Here is a 23,617-nt window from a genome sequence, read left to right as displayed (position 1 = left end):
TTCCTATAGGAGAGGTGTACTAGGTCTCAGCCTCCGTGTAATTCTACCTCTGCTGTGTTCCAGGCCGAAGCCAAGTGAGTTAACAAGTTTATTGTGTGTGTTGGGGTGTGTGTGTTTGTGTATATTTGTGTGGGTTAATCGCGTGTGCGTGCGTGCGCGTGTGCGTGTGTGTGCGTGTGTGCGTGTGCGTGTGTGCGTGTGTGTGTGTGTACAGGGCAGCTGTAGAGGATGGTAGTGGAGAGGCCCATATATGGTTCTCCTATCCAGTGATTTCTGGTCTACTGGGGTTAGCCATGCCCCAGTGGGAGGGGCTTCAGAGGTCACTGAGGGTCAGAGGTCACCTCAGGGTCTACACACGTGGGCGGAGCCTGGTAAGCTCACTTAATCAATCAATCAATCAATTAATCCCTTTTTCTAATGTCCTTCTTATTGAGTGTGAAATGGCCCCTATCCCTTCTATAATGTCAGGTGTCTGATGTGAACCCTGACGACCCTCTCCTCCAGTACCTGTCCTGTGTCTGTAGCAGCAGGACTGTGTGTCGGCCCCTTACTCTCACCTGCACACTACAGACACGCTCGCATACACCTGCTGCACACAGACAGGGTGAGTACACGCTACGGACACGCTCGCATACAGACACGCTACAGACACGCTCACATACACCTGCTGCACACCGAGAGGGTGAGTACACGCTACAGACACGCTACAGACACGCTACAGACACGCTCACATACAGACACGCTACAGACACGCTACAGACACGCTACAGACACGCTCACATACAGACACGCTACAGACACGCTACAGACACGCTCACATACACGCTCACCTACAGACACGCTACAGACACGCTACAGACACGCTCACATACAGACACGCTACAGACACGCTACAGACACGCTACAGACACGCTCACATACAGACACGCTACAGACACGCTACAGACACGCTACAGACACGCTACAGACACGCTACAGACACGCTCACATACAGACACGCTACAGACACGCTCACATACACCTGCTGCACACAGAGAGGGTGAGTACACGCTACGGACACGCTCACATACAGACACGCTACAGACACGCTACAGACACGCTACAGACACGCTCACATACAGACACGCTACAGACACGCTACAGACACGCTCACATACAGACACGCTACAGACACGCTCACATACACCTGCTGCACACAGAGAGGGTGAGTACACGCTACAGACACGCTACAGACACGCTCACATACAGACATGCTACAGACACGCTACAGACACGCTACGGACACGCTCACATACAGACACGCTACAGACACGCTACAGACACGCTACAGACACGCTACAGACACGCTACAGACACGCTCACATACACCTGCTGCACACAGAGAGGGTGAGTACACGCTACGGACACGCTCACATACAGACACGCTACAGACACGCTACAGACACGCTACAGACACGCTACAGACACGCTACAGACACGCTACAGACACACTCACATACAGACACGCTACAGACACGCTACAGACACGCTCACATACAGACACGCTACAGACACGCTACAGACACGCTACAGACACGCTCGCATACAGACATGCTACAGACACGCTCACATACACCTGCTGCACACCGAGAGGGTGAGTACACGCTACAGACACGCTCACATACAGACACGCTACAGACACGCTACAGACACGCTACAGACATGCTACAGACACACTCACATACAGACACGCTACAGACACGCTACAGACACGCTCACATACAGACACGCTACAGACACGCTACAGACACGCTACAGACACGCTCGCATACAGACATGCTACAGACACGCTCACATACACCTGCTGCACACCGAGAGGGTGAGTACACGCTACAGACACGCTCACATACAGACACGCTACAGACACGCTACAGACACGCTACAGACACGCTCACATACAGACACGCTACAGACACGCTACAGACACGCTACAGACACGCTCGCATACAGACATGCTACAGACACGCTCACATACACCTGCTGCACACCGAGAGGGTGAGTACACGCACACACACACTCCGTGACCTCTCACACACACACACTCCGTGACCTCTCAGATACACACTGAGTTCACCCAGGTTTGTGTGTTTGTGTGTGTGTGTGTGTGTGTTAGCAGACTCTGCCCAGCTGAAGAGGTTTACCCGAGGAGACAGAGAGTTTGTGACCCGGATGCCCCCCCCTCTCCAACTCACCTGTACACACATCCTGGAGGAGAGATAGCGGGACTGAGGGAGGGAGGGAGAGAGGGAGAGAGGGAGAGACTGAGGGAGAGAGGGAGGGAGAGAGGGAGGGACTTAGGGAGAGAGGGAGGGACTGAGGGAGGGAGGGAGGGACTGAGGGAGGGACTGAGAGAGAGAGGGAGAGAGGGAGGGACTGAGGGAGAGAGGGAGGGAGAGAGGGAGGGACTTAGGGAGAGAGGGAGGGACTGAGGGAGGGAGGGAGGGACTGAGGGAGAGAGGGAGGGAGAGAGGGAGGGACTTAGGGAGAGAGGGAGGGACTGAGGGAGAGTGGGAGGTACTGAGGGAGAGAGGGAGGGACTGAGGGAGAGATAGCGGGACTGAGGGAGGGACTGAGGGAGAGAGGGAGGGAGAGAGGGAGGGACTTAGGGAGAGAGGGAGGGACTGAGGGAGAGAGGGAGGGACTGAGGGAGAGTGGGAGGTACTGAGGGAGAGAGGGAGGGACTGAGGGAGAGAGGGAGGGACTGAGGGAGAGTGGGAGGTACTGAGGGAGGGAGGGAGGGAGGGACTGAGGGAGAGAGGGAGGGACTGAGGGAGGGAGGGAGGGACTGAGGGAGAGAGGGAGGGACTGAGGGAGAGAGGGAGGGACTGAGGGAGGGAGGGAGGGACTGAGGGAGGGACTGAGAGAGGGAGGGACTGAGAGAGGGAGGGACTGAGGGAGAGAGGGAGGGACTGAGAGAGGGAAGGGGGGAGAGAGAGGAAGAGAGAGATGGGGGAGAGAAATACAGACATAGAGCGAGGGAGACTGTTTATGTAATCAAATGTTTTATCTGTTATTAATAAATATTTTCTATTTTCCCAACCTGTGTGTTATTGGTCCTCACCTCTGCTTACACACGGTCTCCAGAAACACAAACACACCTGGAAAGCCCTGCGATGGGGCGACCAAACACACCTGGAAAGCCCTGCGATGGGGCGACCAAACACACCTGGAAAGCCCTGCGATGGGGCGACCAAACACACCTGGAAAGCCCTGCGATGGGGCGACCAAACACACCTGGAAAGCCCTGCGATGGGGCGACCAAACACACCTGGAAAGCCCTGCGATGGGGCGACCAAACACACCTGACCCATCTATTTAGACAGACTAACGGATTGGAGGTATTCGGGGTTCACAAGGTGCTTGAGGTGCTTAAAGTACTTGAATTAGTGCTGGAAGACCTTGAAAATCAGACACTTTCTCAAGTTGGTACTTGAAAAGTAGTTGAATTAAAATGAGAGGAGGACAGAAAATTATCAATTATGTTAATATGAAAAATATTAGAAAAATGTATTGGTCTTGCGAATTAATTTCCAGGCAGACAACCAAGTTTTACTTCCTCACGTGTTTTGCGCTCTGGTTGCCAGGCAACCACTCCTTCCACCCACTCAGCCAGGCAGGTCCAGAACTGAGAGGGTAAACGCCGTTTACGTACCTTTTATTTGTGAAATACCGTTTACTCGCTTATTATTACGTTCCCAGCGTTGATCAACTCTCAGAAGGCTTCTTGATCAACTCTCAGAAGGCTTCTTGATCAACTCTCAGAAGGCTTCTTGATCAACTCTCAGAAGGCTTCTTGATCAACTCTCAGAAGGCTTCTTGATCAACTCTCAGAAGGCTTCTTGATCAACTCTCAGAAGGCTTCTTGATCAACTCTCAGAAGGCTTCTTGATCAACTCTCAGAAGGCTTCTTGATCTGAGTTCGAATCACAAATGATTAATGTATGCTCATTATGTTCGCCTGCTCCATTCACCAATCTGTCCAGCGGGAAACTCTGCCGTGTCAACAGACATCCCCCAAACAAACAAAAAACTTGACTCTCGGAGAATGAGTGTATAACTGGTAAATAGTCGCTGATATTTCAGTCAGATGGCTAGGTAGCTCAAGGGCTCTGGCTGTTAGCCAGGTAGCTAGCAATGGCTAAAAGGATGAGGTTAGAAGCTAAAGTTGAATGGCGCCTGACCTCAGCAGGAGCAGTTGACTGAAATTAAGCTAGCTACAATCAAAAGATGGGCTACTAAACTCAGCAAAAAAAAAGAAACGTCCTCTCACTGTCAACTGCGTTTATCTTCAGCAAACTTAACATGTGTAAATATTTGTATGAACATAACAAGATTCAACAACTGAGACATAAACTGAACAAGTTCCACAGACATGTGACTAACAGAAATTGAATAATGTGTCCCTGAACAAAGGCGGGGGGTCAAAACCAAAAGTAACAGTCAGTATCTGGTGTGGCCACCAGCTGCATTAAGTACTGCAGTGCATCTCCTCCTCATGGACTGCACCAGATTTGCCAGTTCTTGCTGTGAGATGTTACCCCACTCTTCCACCAAGGCACCTGCAAGTTCCCGGACATTTCTGGGGGGAATGGCCCTAGCCCTCACCCTCTGATCCGGGCTCTTCGCTGGCCATGGAAGAACACTGACATTCCTTTCTTGCAGGAAATCATTGAACAAGCATGGGAAACAGTGTTTAAACCCTTTACAATGAAGATCTGTGACGTTTCTTTTTTTGCTGAGTTTATAAGTTCTCATAACAAAATAAATGTTCTTTATAGAGAGTAGTGAGACAGACGGTGGTGAGTCAAGCTGCAAAGGAGATGCACAGAGAGAGGAAGGAAGCGTTGGAGCAAGCAGGGAGAGAGCTTAGTAGGACAGTGATTCCCAAACTGGGGGTCGGGGACCCGTAAAATTTAAATAGGGTCCCCTGAGAAAATCTCTAATCTTATCAAACACATTAATAACTTGTTTATCTTCAAATGGGTATAGGATACAACATTTTATGGTAAACTAGAAGCCTTTTACACTGTTAGATATCATTATGTGTTGGGACCAGCCTGTGGGACCTTACATTTTGTGAAATATAAAGACAATTTAATATTATTATCATGGACACCGAACAAAAATATAAACGCATCACTATACTCTACTGTCACTGTCCTGTATTGTCTGGTGGAGGTCACTCCATCGCTCTCTCTCTGCTCTCCGCACAACACATGGGTTTTAACCACACCTCTAAACAGGGAGGTTCTGTCTCAGCACCAATCAGATGCCACGGCTACAGATATGGGCTGTAGTTCGGAGAGAGGAGGAGGAGGAGGAGGAGTGCAGACAGGTGTGAGTGGTTTTGGTGACAGTTAGAAGAGAGATTGACTTTACACGCTGAGAGAAGACGGGAAGGAGAGAGAGTTAGAGATAACACCCAGGGGTGAGTACACCTCTTATACACATGATATATGGAGTAAGCGTGTGTACTGTGTGTGTATGTATCGGTAAACGATGTGTGTGTTGTGTGTCTAGATTAGTCTCTGATCAGGGTTCAACAGAATGTTACGTGTCACAGCTATCCTGGCCCTGATTGGCTGATTGTACTTTCTGTCTTCAGGCGGCTGGTGTTGTCATACTTTTAGTGGCTCTCAGATGTTGAGTAGTAGGTGTAGTAGTAGTAGTAGTAGTAGTAGTAGTAGTAGTAGTAGTAGGTGTAGCAGTAGTAGTAGTAGTAATAGCAGTAGTAGTAGGTGTAGTAGGTGTAGTAGTAGTGTTGTAGTAGTAGTAGTAGTAGTATCAGCAGTAGTAGTAGGTGTAGTAGTAGTAGTAGTAGTAGTAGTAGTAGTAGGTGTAGTAGGTGTAGTAGTAGTGTTGTTGTAGTAGTAGTAGTAGTATCAGCAGTAGTAGTAGTAGGTGTTGTAGTAGTAGTAGTAGGTGTAGTAGTAGTAGTAGGTGTAGTAGTAGGTGTAGTAGTAGTAGTAGTAGTAGTAGTAGTAGTAGGTGTAGTAGGTGTAGTAGTAGTAGTAGCAGTAGTAGTAGTAGTAGTAGTAGTAGTAGTAGTAGTAGTAGGTGTAGTAGTAGTAGTAGTAGTAGTAGTAGGTGTAGTAGTAGTAGTAGTAGTATCAGCAGTAGTAGTAGGAGTAGTAGTAGTAGTAGTAGTAGGTGTAGTAGGTGTAGTAGTAGTGTTGTAGTAGTAGTAGTATCAGTAGTAGTAGTAGTAGTTGAGGTGTGTGTGTGTATAAGTTGTTAGTTAGTGTTTATCATACTTTTCTTCAAAATGGCCTCCGGTCAAGTGAGTGTGAGTGAGAGAGTGAATATGTGTTTGTACATACATAGTAGGTCAGTGCGTATTTCTATGAGTGTTGGTAGTAGGTCAGTGCGTATTTCTATGAGTGTTGGTAGGTGGTCAGTGCGTATTTCTATGAGTGTTGGTAGTAGGTCAGTGCGTATTTCTGAGTGTTGGTAGTAGGTCAGTGCGTATTTCTATGAGTGTTGGTAGTAGGTCAGTGCGTATTTCTATGAGTGTTGGTAGTAGGTCAGTGCGTATTTCTATGAGTGTTGGTAGTAGGTCAGTGAGTTTGTGTGAAGCATTTGATATATAGGGTCATTGCTCTGTGTGCTGTCTCTGAATACACAGTGACAGGATCAGACACAACTCAACATCTCCTGTGCGCCTGTCTGTCTGTCTGTCTGCCTGTCTGTCTGTCTGTCCGCCTGCCCGTCTGTCTGTCTGTCTGTCTGTCTGTCTGTCTGTATGTCCGCCCGCCCGTCTGTCTGTCTGTCTGTCTGTCTGTCTGTCTGTCTGTCTGTCTGTCTGTCTGCCCGTCTGTCTGTATGTCCGCCCGTCTGTCTGTCTGTCTTTCGAGCTATTACCTGAATGTATAACGTAGACTGGAACATTTAAATGTTGTCAGGTCTATTGTCTCTAGGTATTAAACTAATGCTGTGTTGTCATGGTTTCAGAGTATAGTTGTGGGTAGAAATAAGGGTCATCTGACCTCTCCTCTGAACCTATCACAGGCCTCACTCCACTACACAGCCAACCAGGAGACAGGTCATCTTTTGGCATCGCCTTATTCTCCCAGACTTGAAGGACCGCCCCTTTGTGTGTGTTTGTTTGCTGAGCTGTTAATAAAGTTAGCCAAATTAAACATTCGGCACGCTCTCCACACACGCAGACCTCTGACCTCTCCTCTGAACCTATCACAGGCCTCACTCCACTACACAGCCAACCAGGAGACGGATCACTAAGCAAGCACTTTGCTACCGTTTAACTCGCACACATACGCACACAAATCAAATCAGCTTTTATCTGTCACATGCGCTGAATACAACAGGTGTAGACCTAACCGTGAAATGCTCACTGACCTTAACCATAATGCTGTTTTAAGAAAAATAAGAGTTAAGAAAATATTTACTGAATAAACTAAAGTAAAAATAAGTAACACAGTAAAATAACAATAATGAGGCTATATACAGGGGGTACCGGTACCGGGTCAATATACAGGCTATATACAGGGGGTACCGGTACCGAGTCAATGGGCTGTGGTACAGGTTAGTCCAGGTAATAATGAGGCTATATACAGGGGGTACCGGTACCGAGTCAATGGGCTGGGGTACAGGTTAGTCCAGGTAATAACCAGGCTATATACAGGGGGTACCGGTACCGAGTCAATGTGCAGGGTACAGGTTAGTCCAGGTAATAATGAGGCTATATACAGGGGGTACCGAGTCAATGTGCAGGGTACAGGTTAGTCCAGGTAATAACCAGGCTATATACAGGGGGTACCAGTACCGAGTCAATGGGCTGGGGTACAGGTTAGTCCAGGTAATAACCAGGCTATATACAGGGGGTACCGGTACCGAGTCAATGTGCAGGGTACAGGTTAGTCCAGGTAATAATGAGGCTATATACAGGGGGTACCGGTACCGAGTCAATGGGCTGGGGTACAGGTTAGTCCAGGTAATAATGAGGCTATATACAGGGGGTACCGGTACCGAGTCAATGTGCGGGGTACAGGTTAGTCCAGGTAATAATGAGGCTATATACAGGGGGTACCGGTACCGAGTCAATGAGCTGGGTACAGGTTAGTCCAGGTAATAATGAGGCTATATACAGGGGGTACCGGTACCGAGTCAATGAGCTGGGTACAGGTTAGTCAAGGTAATATGTAAACGTAGGTAGGAGTGAAGTGTCTATGTATAGATAATAAACAGTGAGTAGCAGCAGGGTAAAAATAAATAAGTGTAAATCGTCTGGGTAGCCATTTGATTAGCTGTTCAGCAGTCTTATGGCTTGGGGGTAAAAGCTGTTAAGGAGACTTTTGGACCTAGACTTGGTGCTCCGATACCGCTTGCCATGCGGTAGCAGAGAGAACAGTCTATGACTGTTTTTTGACAATTTTTTGGGCCTTCCTCTGACACAGCCTGGTATAGAGGTCCTGGATGGCAGTAAGCTTGGCCCCAGTGATGTACTGGGCCGTACGCACTACCCTCTGTAGTGCCTTGCGGTCAGAGGCTGAGCAGTTGCCATACCAGGCAGTGATGCAACCAGTCAGGATGCTCTCGATGGTGCAGCTGTAGAACTCTATGAGGATCTGGGGACCCATGCCAAATATTTTCACTCTCCTAAGGGGGAATAGGCTTTGTCGTGCCCTCTTCACGACTGTCTTGGTGTGTTTGGACCATGATAGTTTGTTGGTGATGTGGACACCAAGGAACTTGAAGCTCTCAACCCGCTCCACTACAGCCCCGTCGGTGTGAATGGGGGCGTGTTCGGCCCTCCTTTTCCTGTAGTACACGATCAGCTCCTTTGTCTTGCTGACGTTGAGGGAGAGGTTGTTATACTGGCACCACACTGCCAGGTCTATGACCTCCTCCCTACAGGCTGTCTCATCGTTGTCAGTGATCAGGCCTACCACTGTTGTGTCGTCAGCAAGCTTAATGATGGTGTTGGAGTCGTGCTTGGCCACGCAGTCATTGGTGAACAGGGAGTACAGGAGGGGACTAAGCACGCACTCCTGATGGGCCCCCGTGTTGAGGATTTACATTTACATCATTTAGCAGACGCTCTTATCCAGAGCGACTTACAAATTGTTGCATTCACCTTATAGCCAGTGGGATAACCACATTACCAATTTTATTGTATTTTTTTATATATATATATTTTTTAATTTATATATTTGTTTTTTTAATTTAATTTTTAATTTTTTAAATAATTTTTTCGTTTTTGGGGGGGGGGGTTTGGGGTAAGGGAGGGGTAGAATGATTACTTTATCCTATCCCAGGTATTCCTTAAAGAGGTGGGGTTTCAAATGTCTCCGGAAGGTGGTGAGTGACTCCGCTGTCCTGGCGTCGTGAGGGAGCTTGTTCCACCATTGGGGTGCCAGAGCAGCGAACAGTTTTGACTGGGCTGAGCGGGAACTATGCTTCCGCAGAGGAAGGGGAGCCAGCAGGCCAGAGGTGGATGAACGCAATGCCCTCGTTTGGGTGTAGGGACTGATCAGAGCCTGAAGGTACGGAGGTGCCGTTCCCCTCACAGCTCCATAGGCAAGCACCATGGTCTTGTAACAGATGCGAGCTTCAACTGAAAGCCAGTGGAGTGTGCGGAGGAGGGGGGTGACGTGAGAGAACTTGGGAAGGTTGAACACCAGACGGGCTGCGGCATTCTGGATGAGTTGTAGGGGTTTAATGGCACAGGCAGGGAGCCCAGCCAACAGCGAGTTGCAGTAATCCAGACAGGAGATGACAAGTGCCTGGATTAGGACCTGCGCCGCTTCCTGTGTATGGCAGGGTCGTACTCTCCGAATGTTGTAGAGCATGAACCTACAGGATCGGGTCACCGCCTTGATGTTAGCGGAGAACGACAGGGTGTTGTCCAGGGTCACGCCAAGGCTCTTCGCACTCTGGGAGGAGGACACAACGGAGTTGTCAACCGTGATGGCGAGATCATGGAACAGGCAGTACTTCCCCGGGAGGAAGAGCAGCTCCGTCTTGCCAAGGTTCAGCTTGAGGTGGTGATCCGTCATCCATACTGATATGTCTTCCAGACATGCAGAGATGCGATTCACCACCTGGTTATCAGAAGGGGGAAAGGAGAAGATTACTTGTGTGTCGTCAGCGTAGCAATGATAGGAGAGGCCATGTGAGGATATGACAGAGCCATGGTAGATGTGTTGTTACCTACCCTTGCCACCTGGGGTCAGCCCATCAGGAAGTCCAGTAATCAGTTGCAAAGGGAGGTGTTTAGTCCCAGGGTCCTTAGCTTAGTGATGAGCTTTGAGGGCACTATGGTGTTGAACGCTGAGTTGTAGTCAATGAACAGCATTCTCACATTGGTGTTCCTTTTGTCCAGGTGGGAAAGGGCATTGGGGAGTGCAATCGAGATTGTGTCATCTGAGGACCTGTTGGGGCGGTATGCGAATTGGAGTGAATCTAGTCTTTCCCTGATGATGGTGTTGATGTGAGCCATGACCAGCCTTTCAAAGCACTTCATGGCTACTGACGTGAGTGCTACGGGGCGGTAGTCATATAGGCAGGTTACTTTCACGTTCTTGGGCACAGGGACTATGGTGGTCCGCTTGAAACACGTAGGTATTACAGACTCTGTGTGGGAGAGTTTGAAAATGTCAGTGAAGACACTTGCCAGCTGGTCCGCGCATGCTCGGAGTACATGTCCTGGTAATCCGTCTGGCCTGCGGCCTTGTTAAAGGTCTTGCTCACATCGGCTACGGCGAGCGTGATCACACAGTCGTCCGGAACAGCTGGTGCTCTCTTGCATGCTTCAGTGTTGCTTGCCTCGAAGCAAGAATGAAAGGCATTTAGCCCGTCTGGTAGCTCGGGTCACTGGGCAGCTAGCCCGTCTGGTAGCTCGGGTCACTGGGCAGCTAGCCCGTCTGGTAGCTCGGGTCACTGGGCAGCTAGCCCGTCTGGTAGCTCGGGTCACTGGGCAGCTAGCCCGTCTGGTAGCTCGGGTCACTGGGCAGCTAGCCCGTCTGGTAGCTCGGGTCACTGGGCAGCTAGCCCGTCTGGTAGCTCGGGTCACTGGGCAGCTAGCCCGTCTGGTAGCTCGGGTCACTGGGCAGCTCGGGTCACTGGGTAGCTCGGGTCACTGGGCAGCTAGCCCGTCTGGTAGCTCGGGTCACTGGGCAGCTAGCCCGTCTGGTAGCTCGGGTCACTGGGCAGCTAGCCCGTCTGGTAGGCTCGGGTCACTAGGCAGCTAGCCCGTCTGGTAGCTCGGGTCACTGGGCAGCTAGCCCGTCTGGTAGCTCGGGTCACTGGGCAGCTAGCCCGTCTGGTAGCTCGGGTCACTGGGCAGCTAGCCCGTCTGGTAGCTCGGGTCACTGGGCAGCTAGCCCGTCTGGTAGCTCGGGTCACTGGGCAGCTAGCCCGTCTGGTAGCTCGGGTCACTGGGCAGCTAGCCCGTCTGGTAGCTCGGGTCACTGGGCAGCTAGCCCGTCTGGTAGGCTCGGGTCACTGGGCAGCTAGCCCGTCTGGTAGCTCGGGTCACTGGGCAGCTAGCCCGTCTGGTAGCTCGGGTCACTGGGCAGCTAGCCCGTCTGGTAGCTCGGGTCACTGGGCAGCTAGCCCGTCTGGTAGCTCGGGTCACTGGGCAGCTAGCCCGTCTGGTAGCTCGGGTCACTGGGCAGCTAGCCCGTCTGGTAGCTCGGGTCACTGGGCAGCTAGCCCGTCTGGTAGGCTCGGGTCACTGGGCAGCTAGCCCGTCTGGTAGCTCGGGTCACTGGGCAGCTAGCCCGTCTGGTAGCTCGGGTCACTGGGCAGCTAGCCCGTCTGGTAGCTCGGGTCACTGGGCAGCTAGCCCGTCTGGTAGCTCGGGTCACTGGGCAGCTAGCCCGTCTGGTAGCTCGGGTCACTGGGCAGCTAGCCCGTCTGGTAGCTCGGGTCACTGGGCAGCTAGCCCGTCTGGTAGCTCGGGTCACTGGGCAGCTAGCCCGTCTGGTAGCTCGGGTCACTGGGCAGCTCGCGGCTGGGTTTCCCTTTGGAGCTCGTAATAGTTTGCGTCTGAGCAGGTGGTGTAGTAGGAAGTGGTGTACAGGTGGTGTAGTAGGAGGTGGTGTAGTAGGATTCTTTGCCTGTTTGTATTTGTATTTATATTTGTATTTATTATGGATCCCCATTAGTTCCTGCCAAGGCAGCAGCTACTCTTCCTGGGGTTTATTAGGGATCCCCATTAGTTCCTGCCAAAGCAGCAGCTACTCTTCCTGGGGTTTATTATGGGTCCCCATTAGTTCCTGCCAAGGCAGCAGCTACTCTTCCTGGGGTTTATTATGGATCCCCATTAGTTCCTGCCAAGGCAGTAGCTACTCTTCCTGGGGTTTATTATGGAACCCCATTAGTTCCTGCCAAGGCAGCAGCTACTCTTCCTGGGGTTTATTATGGAACCCCATTAGTTCCTGCCAAGGCAGCAGCTACTCTTCCTGGGGTTTATTATGGAACCCCATTAGTTCCTGCCAAGGCAGCAGCTACTCTTCCTGGGGTTTATTATGGATCCCCATTAGTTCCTGCCAAGGCAGCAGCTACTCTTCCTGGGGTTTATTAGGGATCCCCATTAGTTCCTGCCAAAGCAGCAGCTACTCTTCCTGGGGTTTATTATGGGTCCCCATTAGTTCCTGCCAAGGCAGCAGCTACTCTTCCTGGGGTTTATTATGGATCCCCATTAGTTCCTGCCAAGGCAGTAGCTACTCTTCCTGGGGTTTATTATGGATCCCCATTAGTTCCTGCCAAGGCAGCAGCTACTCTTCCTGGGGTTTATTATGGAACCCCATTAGTCCCTGCCAAGGCAGCAGCTACTCTTCCTGGGGTTTATTATGGATCCCCATTAGTTCCTGCCAAGGCAGCAGCTGCTCTTCCTGGGGTTTATTATGGAACCCCATTAGTTCCTGCCAAGGCAGCAGCTACTCTTCCTGGGGTTTATTATGGATCCCCATTAGTTCCTGCCAAGGCAGCAGCTACTCTTCCTGGGGTTTATTAGGGATCCCCATTAGTTCCAGCCAAAGCAGCAGCTACTCTTCCTGGGGTTTATTATGGGTCCCTATTAGTTCCTGCCAAGGCAGCAGCTACTCTTCCTGGGGTTTATTATGGATCCCCATTAGTTCCTGCCAAGGCAGCAGCTACTCTTCCTGGGTTTTATTATGGATCCCCATTAGTTCCTGCCAAGGTAGCAGCTACTCTTCCTGGGTTTTATTATGGATCCCCATTAGTTCCTGCCAAGGCAGCAGCTACTCTTCCTGGGTTTTATTATGGATCCCCATTAGTTCCTGCCAAGGGCAGCAGCTACTCTTCCTGGGGTTTATTATGGAACCCCATTAGTTCCTGCCAAGGCAGCAGCTACTCTTCCTGGGGTTTATTATGGATCACCATTAGTTCCTGCCAAGGCAGCAGCTACTCTTCCTGGGGTTTATTAAGGATCTCCATTAGTTCCTGCCAAGGCAGCAGCTACTCTTCCTGGGGTTTATTATGGATCCCTTTTAGTTCCTGCCAAGGCAGCAGCTACTCTTCCTGGGTTTTATTATGGATCACCATTAGTTCCTGCCAAGGCAGCAGCTACTCTTCCTGGGGTTTATTATGGATCCCCATTAGTTCCTGCCAAGGCAGCAGCTACTCTTCCTGGGGTTTATTATGGATCACCATTAGTTCCTGCCAAGGCAGCAGCTACTCTTCCTGGGGTTTATTATGGATCCCCATTAGTTCCAGCCAAAGCAGCAGCTACTCTTCCTGGGGTTTATTATGGATCACCATTAGTTCCTGCCAAGGCAGCAGCTACTCTTCCTGGGGTTTATTATGGATCCCCATTAGTTCCTGCCAAGGCAGCAGGTACTCTTCCTGGGGTTTATTAAGGATCACCATTAGTTCCTGCCAAGGCAGCAGCTACTCTTCCTGGGGTTTATTATGGATCACCATTAGTTCCTGCCAAGCCAGCAGCTACTCTTCCTGGGGTCCAGCAACATTAAGGCAGTTATATCCAATTTAAAATATCACATGACATTACATTTCATAACACTTTTCACAACACATTAAGTGTGTTCCCTCAGACCACTACTCCACTACCACATATCTACAATATAACATCCATGTGTACGTGTGTGTAGAGTGTGTGTCTGTGCCTGTATGTGTGTGTCTCTTCAGAGTCCCCACTGTTCCATAAGGTTTATTTGTATGTGTTTTTTAAATCTGATTCTACTGCTTGCATCAGTTACCTGATGTGGAATAGAGTTCTATGTAGTCATGGCTCTATGTAGTACTGTGCACCTCCCATAGTCTGTTCTGGACTTGGGGACTGTGAAGAGACCTCTGGTGGCATGTCTTGTGGGGTATGCATGGGTGTCCGAGCTGTGTGCTAGTAGTTTAAACAGACACCTTGGTGCATTCAGCTTGTCAACACAGTTTTTTTTTTTTTTTTTTTTTTTTTTTTTTTTTTTAGGGGGAATGGATCAGCTTAATATTGCAGATATATTGTATCTTCTATCAATGTAATTGTCTGCATCACTTCCAATCCCCCATGTTTTTTTTTTTTTTTTTTATATATATACTCCCCTTTATTACTTTTCAACCCCACCATCCTTTCCCTACTTGGAGTAAATTAGTGAACAACAATGCCCAGGCCTCTACTTCCGGTCTATACTTACTATCTACACCTTATGGACAGAGTTAATTTTACAATAATTCTATTATATGTGGTCCTCTGTAGCTCAGCTGGTAGAGCACGGCGCTTGTAACGCCAAGGTAGTGGGTTGGATCCCCGGGACCACCCATACACAAAAATGTATGCACGCACGACTGTAAGTCGCTTTGGATAAAAGCGTCTGCTAAATGGCATATTATTATTATTATTATTATTATTATTATATATTTTTTATTTATTTATTTAAAAAAAAATTTTTTTTGCTCCTGAACTACTTCTACTCTCAACCTCTCCGATCATTTTCATGATGTCCATCCGGTTTGCTTCTATATGCCATATCTTTCTAACTGTGCTCTTTCCCAAAAGCTCCCAACATACAACCTATATACTTATTATGGACACAGTATGCTTACATTATTAGCTATCTTTGTTATTATTTGTTGTTATTTGTTATTAGTCCCATCCTTCAACTCTATTCAATACCTCCCATCTATCTCTTAACACCATCCATATAGGATTTCTATTTGCCATATATATTTCAACCGTACTGTGATGTTTTACAAAAGTTCTGAACCTTTCTATTCTCATTGCTTCTACAGATTGTGAATTAAAAATAAACATTTTTGCTAAAAGTATTATTATATTATTGATTGATTGACTATGACTTTTCAGATCACCCAGTAATGCTATCTGCAAGGTTAGTTCCAGGTAAATATTGCAATCCTTTAGCCATTCCTGGACCGGTGTCCAAAAACAAGCTACAAATGGACAGAACCAAAACAAATGATGATTCTGTCTCTTCACAGCAAAATCTGCAGAGCTGGGAAGATTGTATCCCCCATATAAATAACATTATATTGGTAGCAAGAATTTTATATAATAATTTAAATTGAAAGATTCTAATTTTTGAATCCGGTGTCGTTTTGCGTGTCAGTTCATAAACACTATGCCATGGGATCGGTACGTCAAAGATCTCTTCCCAACTATTTTGCAATCTATATGGGACGGCTGTCAATCCTTTGGTCCTTAAGTGGTCCTTACTTTTTTATTTATCACAGTTTTCCTTAACCAATTATGTTCTTTAATGCAAGGCCGACAGACAAGTTCCTTACTTTCTCCCCCTTCCACTTTCCTCTTCCACTTTTGCGGTAAGGCTGCAATTATTTGGTTGTAATTTTGGGTAGAGCAGACATTTCCATATGTTTTTGTTAGCTGCATGTGCGTCATAACTCCACCAGTCCTACCTATGATATCATTTACGAAGATTATACCTTTTTTAAACATTCTGTCAAAAAAATAAAGGTTTTTTGTCAATTAGTATATTTGAATTTAACCACAATATTTGTTGCATTATTTGTTCTGTCGTTTCTGGAGGATTAAATTGAAATTGCAACCAACTTTCTATGGCTTGTTTTAGAAATAGTGACATTTGGGAGATTATTTCCTTTTCAAATAACTGAAAGTGAGAGGTTGCAATCTGAATAAAGGGAAAAAGGCCTTTCTTGAACATTGGGTGAGACAATCTTACTAATTTGCTTGAGAACCAGTTCGGATTTAAGTATAACTTTTGTATGACTGAAGCTTTTAGTGATAGGTCTAATGCTTTAATATTTAATAATTTCTGTCCTCTGAATTCATATTCATTATATAAATATGCTCTTTTAATTTTGTCTGGCTTGCCGTTCCAAATAAAATTGAATTTTCTTTCTCATATAATTAAAAAAACTGTTCGCTAGGCGTAGGCAAGACCATAAGCAAATAGGTAAACTGGGATAATACTAAAGAGTTAATCAGGGTGATTTTTCCACAAATTGACAGGTATTTTCCTTTCCATGGTAGTAAGATCTTATCTATTTTTGCTAACTTTCTATTAAAATTTATTGAAGTGAGATAATTTATTTCCTTTGGGATATGTATTCCGAGTATATCCACATCACCATCAGACCATTTTATTGGTAAACTACATGGTAATGTAAAAATTGTATTTTTTAGTGATCCAATACGTAATATAGTACATTTGTCATAATTTGGTTGTAATCCAGAGAGGTTAGAAAATGTATCTAGATCCTCTATGAGGCTGTGGAGGGATTCTAGTTGTGGATTTAAAAGAAAACATGAATCATCAGCGTACAATGACACCTTTGTTTTTAAGCCCTGGATTTCTAATTCCTTGATATTATTGTTGGATCTGATTTTAATAGCTAACATCTCGATGGCCACAATAAATAGATATGCCGATAGTGGACAACCTTGTTTTACTCCTCTTGACAGTTTAAAACTTTCTGAGAAATAGCCATTATTTACTATTTTACACCTAGGGTTACTATACATGATTTTGACCCATTTTATAAGAGATTCTCCAAAATTGAAATGCTCCAGGCATTTATATATAAACCCCAGTCGAACTTTATCAAATGCCTTTTCGAAGTCTGCTATGAATAGCAGGCCTGGTTTCCCAGATTTTCCATAGTGTTCTATTGTTTCCAATACTTGCCTTATATTATCTCCAATGTATCTTCCATGTAAAAAAACCTGTCTGATTAGAATGAATAATATCCGACAATACCTTTTTAATTCTATGCGCTATACATTTTGCTAGGATTTTTGCATCACAACACTGAAGTGTAAGGGGCCTCCAATTTTGTAAATGGACTGGATCTTTATATTTTCCACTTGTATCCTGTTTCAGTAATAATGAGATCATCCTTCTTCTTGAGTGTCAGATAATCTACCATTTACATAGGAGTGGTTAAAACATGCTAATAACGGTCCTCTTAGAATATCAAAAAAGGTTTGGTACACCTCAACTGGTATGCCATCCAACCCTGGAGTTTTCCCAGACTTAAAGTCTTTAATTGCATCCAGAAGTTCCTCCTCTGTATTTTCACCTTCACATGAGTCTTTCTGTGTGGCTGTTAATTTGACATTATCAATAGAAAAAAAATCTCTACAATTAGCTTCAGTTAGAGGAGATGGAGGCGACTGAAAAGAAAACATATGCTTAAAGTACTTTGTTTCTTCCTTCAAAATATCATTTGGTGAATTATGGGTGACTCCATCAATTGTAACCAGTTTCATTAAGTTCTTTTTGGTAGCATTCCTATGTTGAAGATTAAAAAAGAATTTTGTGCATTTTTCCCCATATTCCATCCAGTTTGCTTTATTTTTATAATATATTACACTTGATCTTTCTTGAATAAGTTTCTCCATTTATTTTTGTTTTTCCTCTAATTTATTCTGAGCCTCTATGTTACAGTTTTTATTGCCATCTATCTGTTCTGTTAGACTTTCTATTTCCTTTCTTAGTATAAACTCTTTTGACCTAAATTGCTTTTGTTTTCGAGATGAGTACTGAATTGCATGGCCTCTAAAGGCACATTTAAAGGTGTCCCATACAGCAAGGGGATTCGCTGTACCTATGTTATGTTGGAAAAAGTCAGTTATAAATTCCTTTGTTCTAATTATAAATAAATTATCATCCAATAGGCTTTGATTAAATGTCCAATATCCTCGCCCACGTGGAAATTCAGTAAGAGTAATGTATATGCCTATTATATGATGGTCCGATCGCATTCTGTCCCCTATCAACACTTTTTTTTACTTTTGGTGCCAACGAGAATGAGATAAGAAAGAAGTCAAGACGACTAGCTTGATTCAGTCTCCGCCATGTATATCTCACTAGATCAGGATATTTAAGCCTCCATATATCTACTAGTTCTAATGTATCCATGACATTCACAATTTCCTTAAGAGCATGTGGGTGATTGTTTGTGGTGTGATTTCCTTTACGGTCCATTGAGCTATTTAAAACAGTATTATAATCCCCCACCATAATAATATTGTCTTGAGTTGCTTGCAGGCTTGATAATTTATTATATATATTGTCAAAGAATTGTGGATCATCATTATTTGGTCCGTAAAGGTTAATGAGCCATATCTGTTTATGGTCCAATAACATATTTAAAATAATCCATCTACCTTGTGTATCTATTTGTACAATTTGCACATTCGGATCGAAATTACTATTAATTAATATCATCACCCCTTTTGAATTTCTTTGCCCATGGGAGAAGTATATTTCCCCCCCCCCATTCTTTTTTCCACGCTACTTCATCTCGAATTGTTGAATGAGTTTCCTGTATACAATAGATATTATATTCCTTCTCTTTGAGCCATGTAAATATTGTTCTTCTTTTGTTATTATCAGCTAAGCCATTACAATTATAACTGGCTATACTTATTTCACCATACACCATAATGAGATACAAGTTTCAAGTCTATTTATCATTATATATGTTTGTAAATTTACCAATAAAAAATAGCGTAATGATTGAGTGTCCATATAGCTGTACCGTGATATTTGCATTGCTACGGAGTAACCCTTCAATTGTTCTCCACTAATTCCCCCGCTAAAGCCCCTCCCCATCCCAAGTTGAGCCGTCATCCCAGTGATCAGCATCCCACCCACGTCCCTCCGTATCCCTAAGGCCCCGAGAGGCCAGGACCCATCCATCGAAAACAGCACACAGTGCCACCCACAAAACAGAAGCAGATTAACCGCCAAAAGCATTTCCAATGCTTTCACCTCTATATATATATAAATCTATATATCTATTTTTTTTTAAATTATGCATATCCTATTTTCCATCATTATCAATTAATATGCGTAATAATGTCGGCAGTTCACGCGTAGGATTCTAACATATAACCCGGATTGCCATTGTATTACATTTAATTCATTGACAAGCAATTATTATCCTAGCAAATAATTCCCGTGGTCCATCCCATACCCTTCCCCCCAACATCCCCACCCCCCCACAACAGAAGCCAGACAAGCACACACGCACATACTCACATACTCCAACACACTCAACCCCCCTCCTCCTCCCTCCTCCACAGTCCACCATAAAAACAGATACTCAACAGCTGTTATATCCCAGAGCCCAACTCGAGAAATAACCTGATTTACGAGTGCACATACAGTTAAAGCTGATTGAGAAAGCATGCAGATTGAGTAGAAATTGATAACAATGTGAGATTTGATTAATCTACTTAATCTATGTCAAGTCCTAGGTGATGGAGATCAACACTCTGATCCCCTGTTGTAACCATTTTCCCAAGCATCTCCATGCGGTCAGACCTTTGATTATTTTGTGCCACCTGGGCTACAATGATAAACCCCCTCTCTGATTGTCCGAGTGTGACCCCCTCCCCATGGGTTACTGCAGCCAGTGTTGCCAGCACTGCCACTACCTGGGTGGGCGTACCCCACCGGAATCCCCACCGGAATAAAAAGGTAAAAGGTCGTCATTAGCAGCTTTGAGAATGTCCTTGTATATTATGCTCTCCCATCAGGGGGCTCTGGCTTTGTAGGACCAACCCTGCCAGGCAGGCTCAGAATCTTGAGGGGGCAGTGCTGCTCTAGTAGGTCTCTGACCGCATTTATTTATCTGTTTAGGCTGCATATTCACAGCAGGTCCATAAAAGAGATGGGAACTTCTCTTTGGTGTATGGGTCGCTCAGGTGGGTGTCCAGGTTATAGGGTTAGGGATCTTTCCATCATGAAAGAACAATGAAAAATTAGATTAGATGTATACTATTTTTAAAAATGTATATCCCTCATCTACACAAAATTGAAAGCTCTCTCTCACTACCCCTGCTCATAGACCCCCGGTCGGCTCTGGGATATGCAACCATTTCCCCTCTCACTCACTTAACGCCGCACCTTTTCAAACACAAAAATGCACACCACATGGTTGACTGGGGAAGAAATGGGCCGAGCGTGCAAACGCACCCGCATCCACATCTGCCGCAAGGGGGAAAGGACGCCAGAGAGAACACAGGACCAACCACAACAACCATCCGCCAAAACAACAACCTCCCGCCAAAAAAGCCATGTTCTAATTATTTGTATTTAAATATGTATTATTCTGCTTGTTATATCGTTTTATAAAATACTATACTTACTATAAATGTTATTTAATATTACAATCCCTATCATTGCTAGTATCAGGTGCTCCAATATTTGACTCCTCTATTACAACTTTTAGAATAGCCATGGAGTAGTCTTTGTGTCTCTGAACATTTGGTTGTCAATATATAATATATCCACCACTAGTGCAACACGTTTCCCTTTTAATCTGTTTTCCTTGAAGATTGGATACAGAACTTTGCGCCTTTCTACAATCTCCCTCGGGAACTGATCATTCATGCCTATTTTCGTGCCAGCAAGTCTTTTTCCCAGGCTTTTCACCATAGCTTTATCCTTAAAAAAAGCAAATTTGGCAACGATTGGGCGCTCATATTTCTGTCCTCTTTTTCCGAAACGATGTACACGTTCGAGTTGGATTTTATCGACAGCCTCGAGTGGGATTTGTAGCGCTGTATGCAGGAAGTCCTTCATAATATTCTCTGTTATTTCTCCCTCCTTTTCCTGAATACCCGTAAGTACTAGATTTTCCCTCATCGATCTAGTTTGGATGTCTAGTAAGGCTTCTCTCAGAAGATTGTTCTCCTTTTTTAGTTCCCTAACGTCCGTTTCCATTTTAGAGACTGTCACTTTTAATTCTTTGGTTTCTTTCTCCATTACCAAAGCTTTTTCGTCACTCATTTGAAGACTCGCTTTCAACTCTTTTACGTCTTTACTGACCAATTCTAGTATGCCCAATTTGTCATTTATCGACTTCAACAGGTCGCTTTCCACACTTACCATACCCAGTGGTGAAAAGCATATATCATCTGTATCAGTCGATGAGTCGCGTTTCCTTTTGGGGATCGGCTCTCCACGCTTGTCTTCAGTCATGTTTGGGTGTTGCGTGTTGATGTAATATTTGTCGATATATTTCTCTAGCCTTATGATCTGTTTTGTGTTATTATCCAGATTGAATTATATTAACTGCGAATATATGAAATGCTAATATTTAGTCTAACTTACTGATTTTGAATATTATGTTTTTATCTTGAGGTGTTTCGTACCGATTTCTATTCAATACGCCATCTTGTCTACGCGTGCCCCGCCCACTGCTTTGCTTAATCTTCTTGTCAACACTTACAAAAATGTCAATCTCTCCTCCATTTTGAGCCAGGAGAGATTGACATGCATATTATTAATGTTAGCGCTCCATGTACATTTAAGGGCCAGCCGTGCAGCCCTGTTCTGAGCCAATTGTAATTTTACGAGGTCCCTCTTTGTGGCACCTGACCACACGACTGAACAGTAGTCTAGGTGCGACAAAACTAGGGCCTGTAGGACCTGCCTTGTTGATAGTGCTGTTAAGAAGGCAGAGCAGCGCTTAATTATGGACAGACTTAGACACTCTGGCTTTACTCAAAGCCAGTGGCATATCATTAGTAAAGATTGAAAAAATGAAGGGTCCAAGACAGATGCCCTGGGGAATTCCTGATTTTACCTGGGTTATGTTTGAGAGACTTCCATTAAAGAACACCCTCTGTGTTCTGTTAGACGGGTAACTCTTTATCCACAATATAGCAGGGGGTATAAAGCCATAACACATACGTTATTCCAGCAGCAGACTATGATTGATAATGTCAAAAGCCGTACTGAAGTCTAACAAAACAGCTCCCACAATCTTTTTATCATCAATTTCTCTCAGCCAATCATCAGTCATTTGTGTAAGTGCTGTGCTTGTTGAATATCCTTCCCTATAAGCGTGCTGAAAGTCTGTTGTCAGTTTGTTTACTGTGAAATAGCATTGTATCTGGTCAGCGGAATGACTTTTGCTTCCCTCCAGGCCTGAGGGCACCCACTTTCTAGAAGGCTTAGATTGAAGATAATGCAAATAGGAGTGGTGATATCGTCCGCTATTATCCTCAGTATTTTTCCATTCAAGTTGTCAGACCCTCGTGGCTTGTCACTGTCGATAAACAACAATTAATTTTTCACCTCTTCCACACTCATTTTACGGAATTCTAAATTACAATGCTTGTCTTGCATATTATAATCAGATATACTTGGATGTGTAGTGTCAGCATTTGTTGCTGGCATATCATGCCTAAGTTTGCTAATCTTGCCAATGAAAAAAATCGTTAAAGTAATCGGCAATATCAGTGGGTTTTGTGATGAATGAGCCATCTGATTCAATGAATGATGGAGCTGAGTTTGCCTTTTTGCCCAACATTTCATTTAAGGGGCTCCAAAGCTTTTTACTATCATTCTTTATGTCATTTATCTTTGTTTCATAGTGTAGTTTCTTCTTCTTTTTATTCAGTTTAGTCACATGATTTCTCAATTTGCAGTACGTTTGCCAATCGGTTGTGCAGCCAGACTTATTAGCCATTCATTTTGCCTCATCCCTCTCAACCATACAAATTTCAAATTCCTCATCAATCCATGGGGATTTAACAGTTTTTACAGTCATTTTCTTAATGGGTGCATGCTTATTAGTAACTGGGATAAGCAATTTCATAAATGCGTCAAGTACAGCGTCTGTTTGCTCCTCATTACACACCACAGACTAACAAATATTATTTACATCAACAACATAGGAATCACTACAAAACGTATTGTATGACCTCTTATACACTATATTAGGCCCAGCCTTTGGAACTTTGGTTTTCCTAGATATGGCTACTATATTGTGATCACTACATCCAATGGATTTGGATACTGCTTTCAAACAAATCTCTGCAGCATTAGTAAAGATATGATCAATACATGTTGATGATTTAATTCCTGTGCTGTTTGTAACTACCCTGGGAGGTTGACTGATAACCTGAACCAGGTTGACTGATAACCTGAACCAGGTTGCAGGCACTGGTTACAATTTGAAGCTTTTTCTTGAGTGGGCAGCTTGATGAAAGCCAGTCAATATTTAAATCACCCAGAAAGTATACCTCTCTATTGATATCACATACATTATCAAGCATTTCACACATGTTATCCAGATACTGACTGTTAGCACTTGGTGGTCTATAGCAGCTTCCCACCAG

At 45.2% G+C, this 23,617-nt stretch overlaps 2 protein-coding genes across 2 annotated transcripts in view; both read left to right on the top strand.

Moving 5' to 3' along the window:
- The first annotated feature begins 13 nt into the window (after positions 1 to 13).
- Positions 14 to 2,264, top strand: LOC311124574 (CST complex subunit CTC1-like). Its single transcript, XM_084198691.1, has 4 exons — positions 14 to 74; positions 215 to 371; positions 469 to 604; positions 2,153 to 2,264. The coding sequence occupies exons 2-4, from the start codon at positions 294 to 296 to the stop codon at positions 2,257 to 2,259; spliced, it is 321 nt and encodes a 106-aa protein (XP_084054817.1). The 5' UTR covers positions 14 to 74; positions 215 to 293; the 3' UTR covers positions 2,260 to 2,264.
- A 3,101-nt stretch (positions 2,265 to 5,365) lies between these two features.
- Positions 5,366 to 23,617, top strand: part of LOC311124576 (transferrin receptor protein 2-like) — a gene marked incomplete at its 3' end in the record, with an annotated part of 22,967 nt that continues 4,715 nt past the window's right edge. Inside the window, exon 1 of the mRNA XM_084198692.1 lies at positions 5,366 to 5,467. The remainder of the gene's footprint in view (positions 5,468 to 23,617) is intronic.

This window comes from Coregonus lavaretus (genome assembly GCF_964263955.1).
Source record: "Coregonus lavaretus genome assembly, contig: HAP1_SCAFFOLD_6716, whole genome shotgun sequence".
NCBI lineage: Eukaryota > Metazoa > Chordata > Actinopteri > Salmoniformes > Salmonidae > Coregonus > Coregonus lavaretus.
The sequence above is the reverse complement of the archived record's forward strand: the minus strand, read 5'-3'. Positions and strand labels throughout refer to the sequence as shown.

Bases quoted from the DNA above. Each gene is read 5' to 3' on its own strand.
- LOC311124574 (XM_084198691.1), top strand. From the start codon at position 294: ATGCCCCAGTGGGAGGGGCTTCAGAGGTCACTGAGGGTCAGAGGTCAC. The intron at 372-468 runs GTAAGCTCACTT...CTATAATGTCAG, and splicing joins ACACACGTGGGCGGAGCCTG to GTGTCTGATGTGAACCCTGA. The intron at 605-2,152 runs GTGAGTACACGC...TGTGTGTGTTAG, and splicing joins ACCTGCTGCACACAGACAGG to CAGACTCTGCCCAGCTGAAG.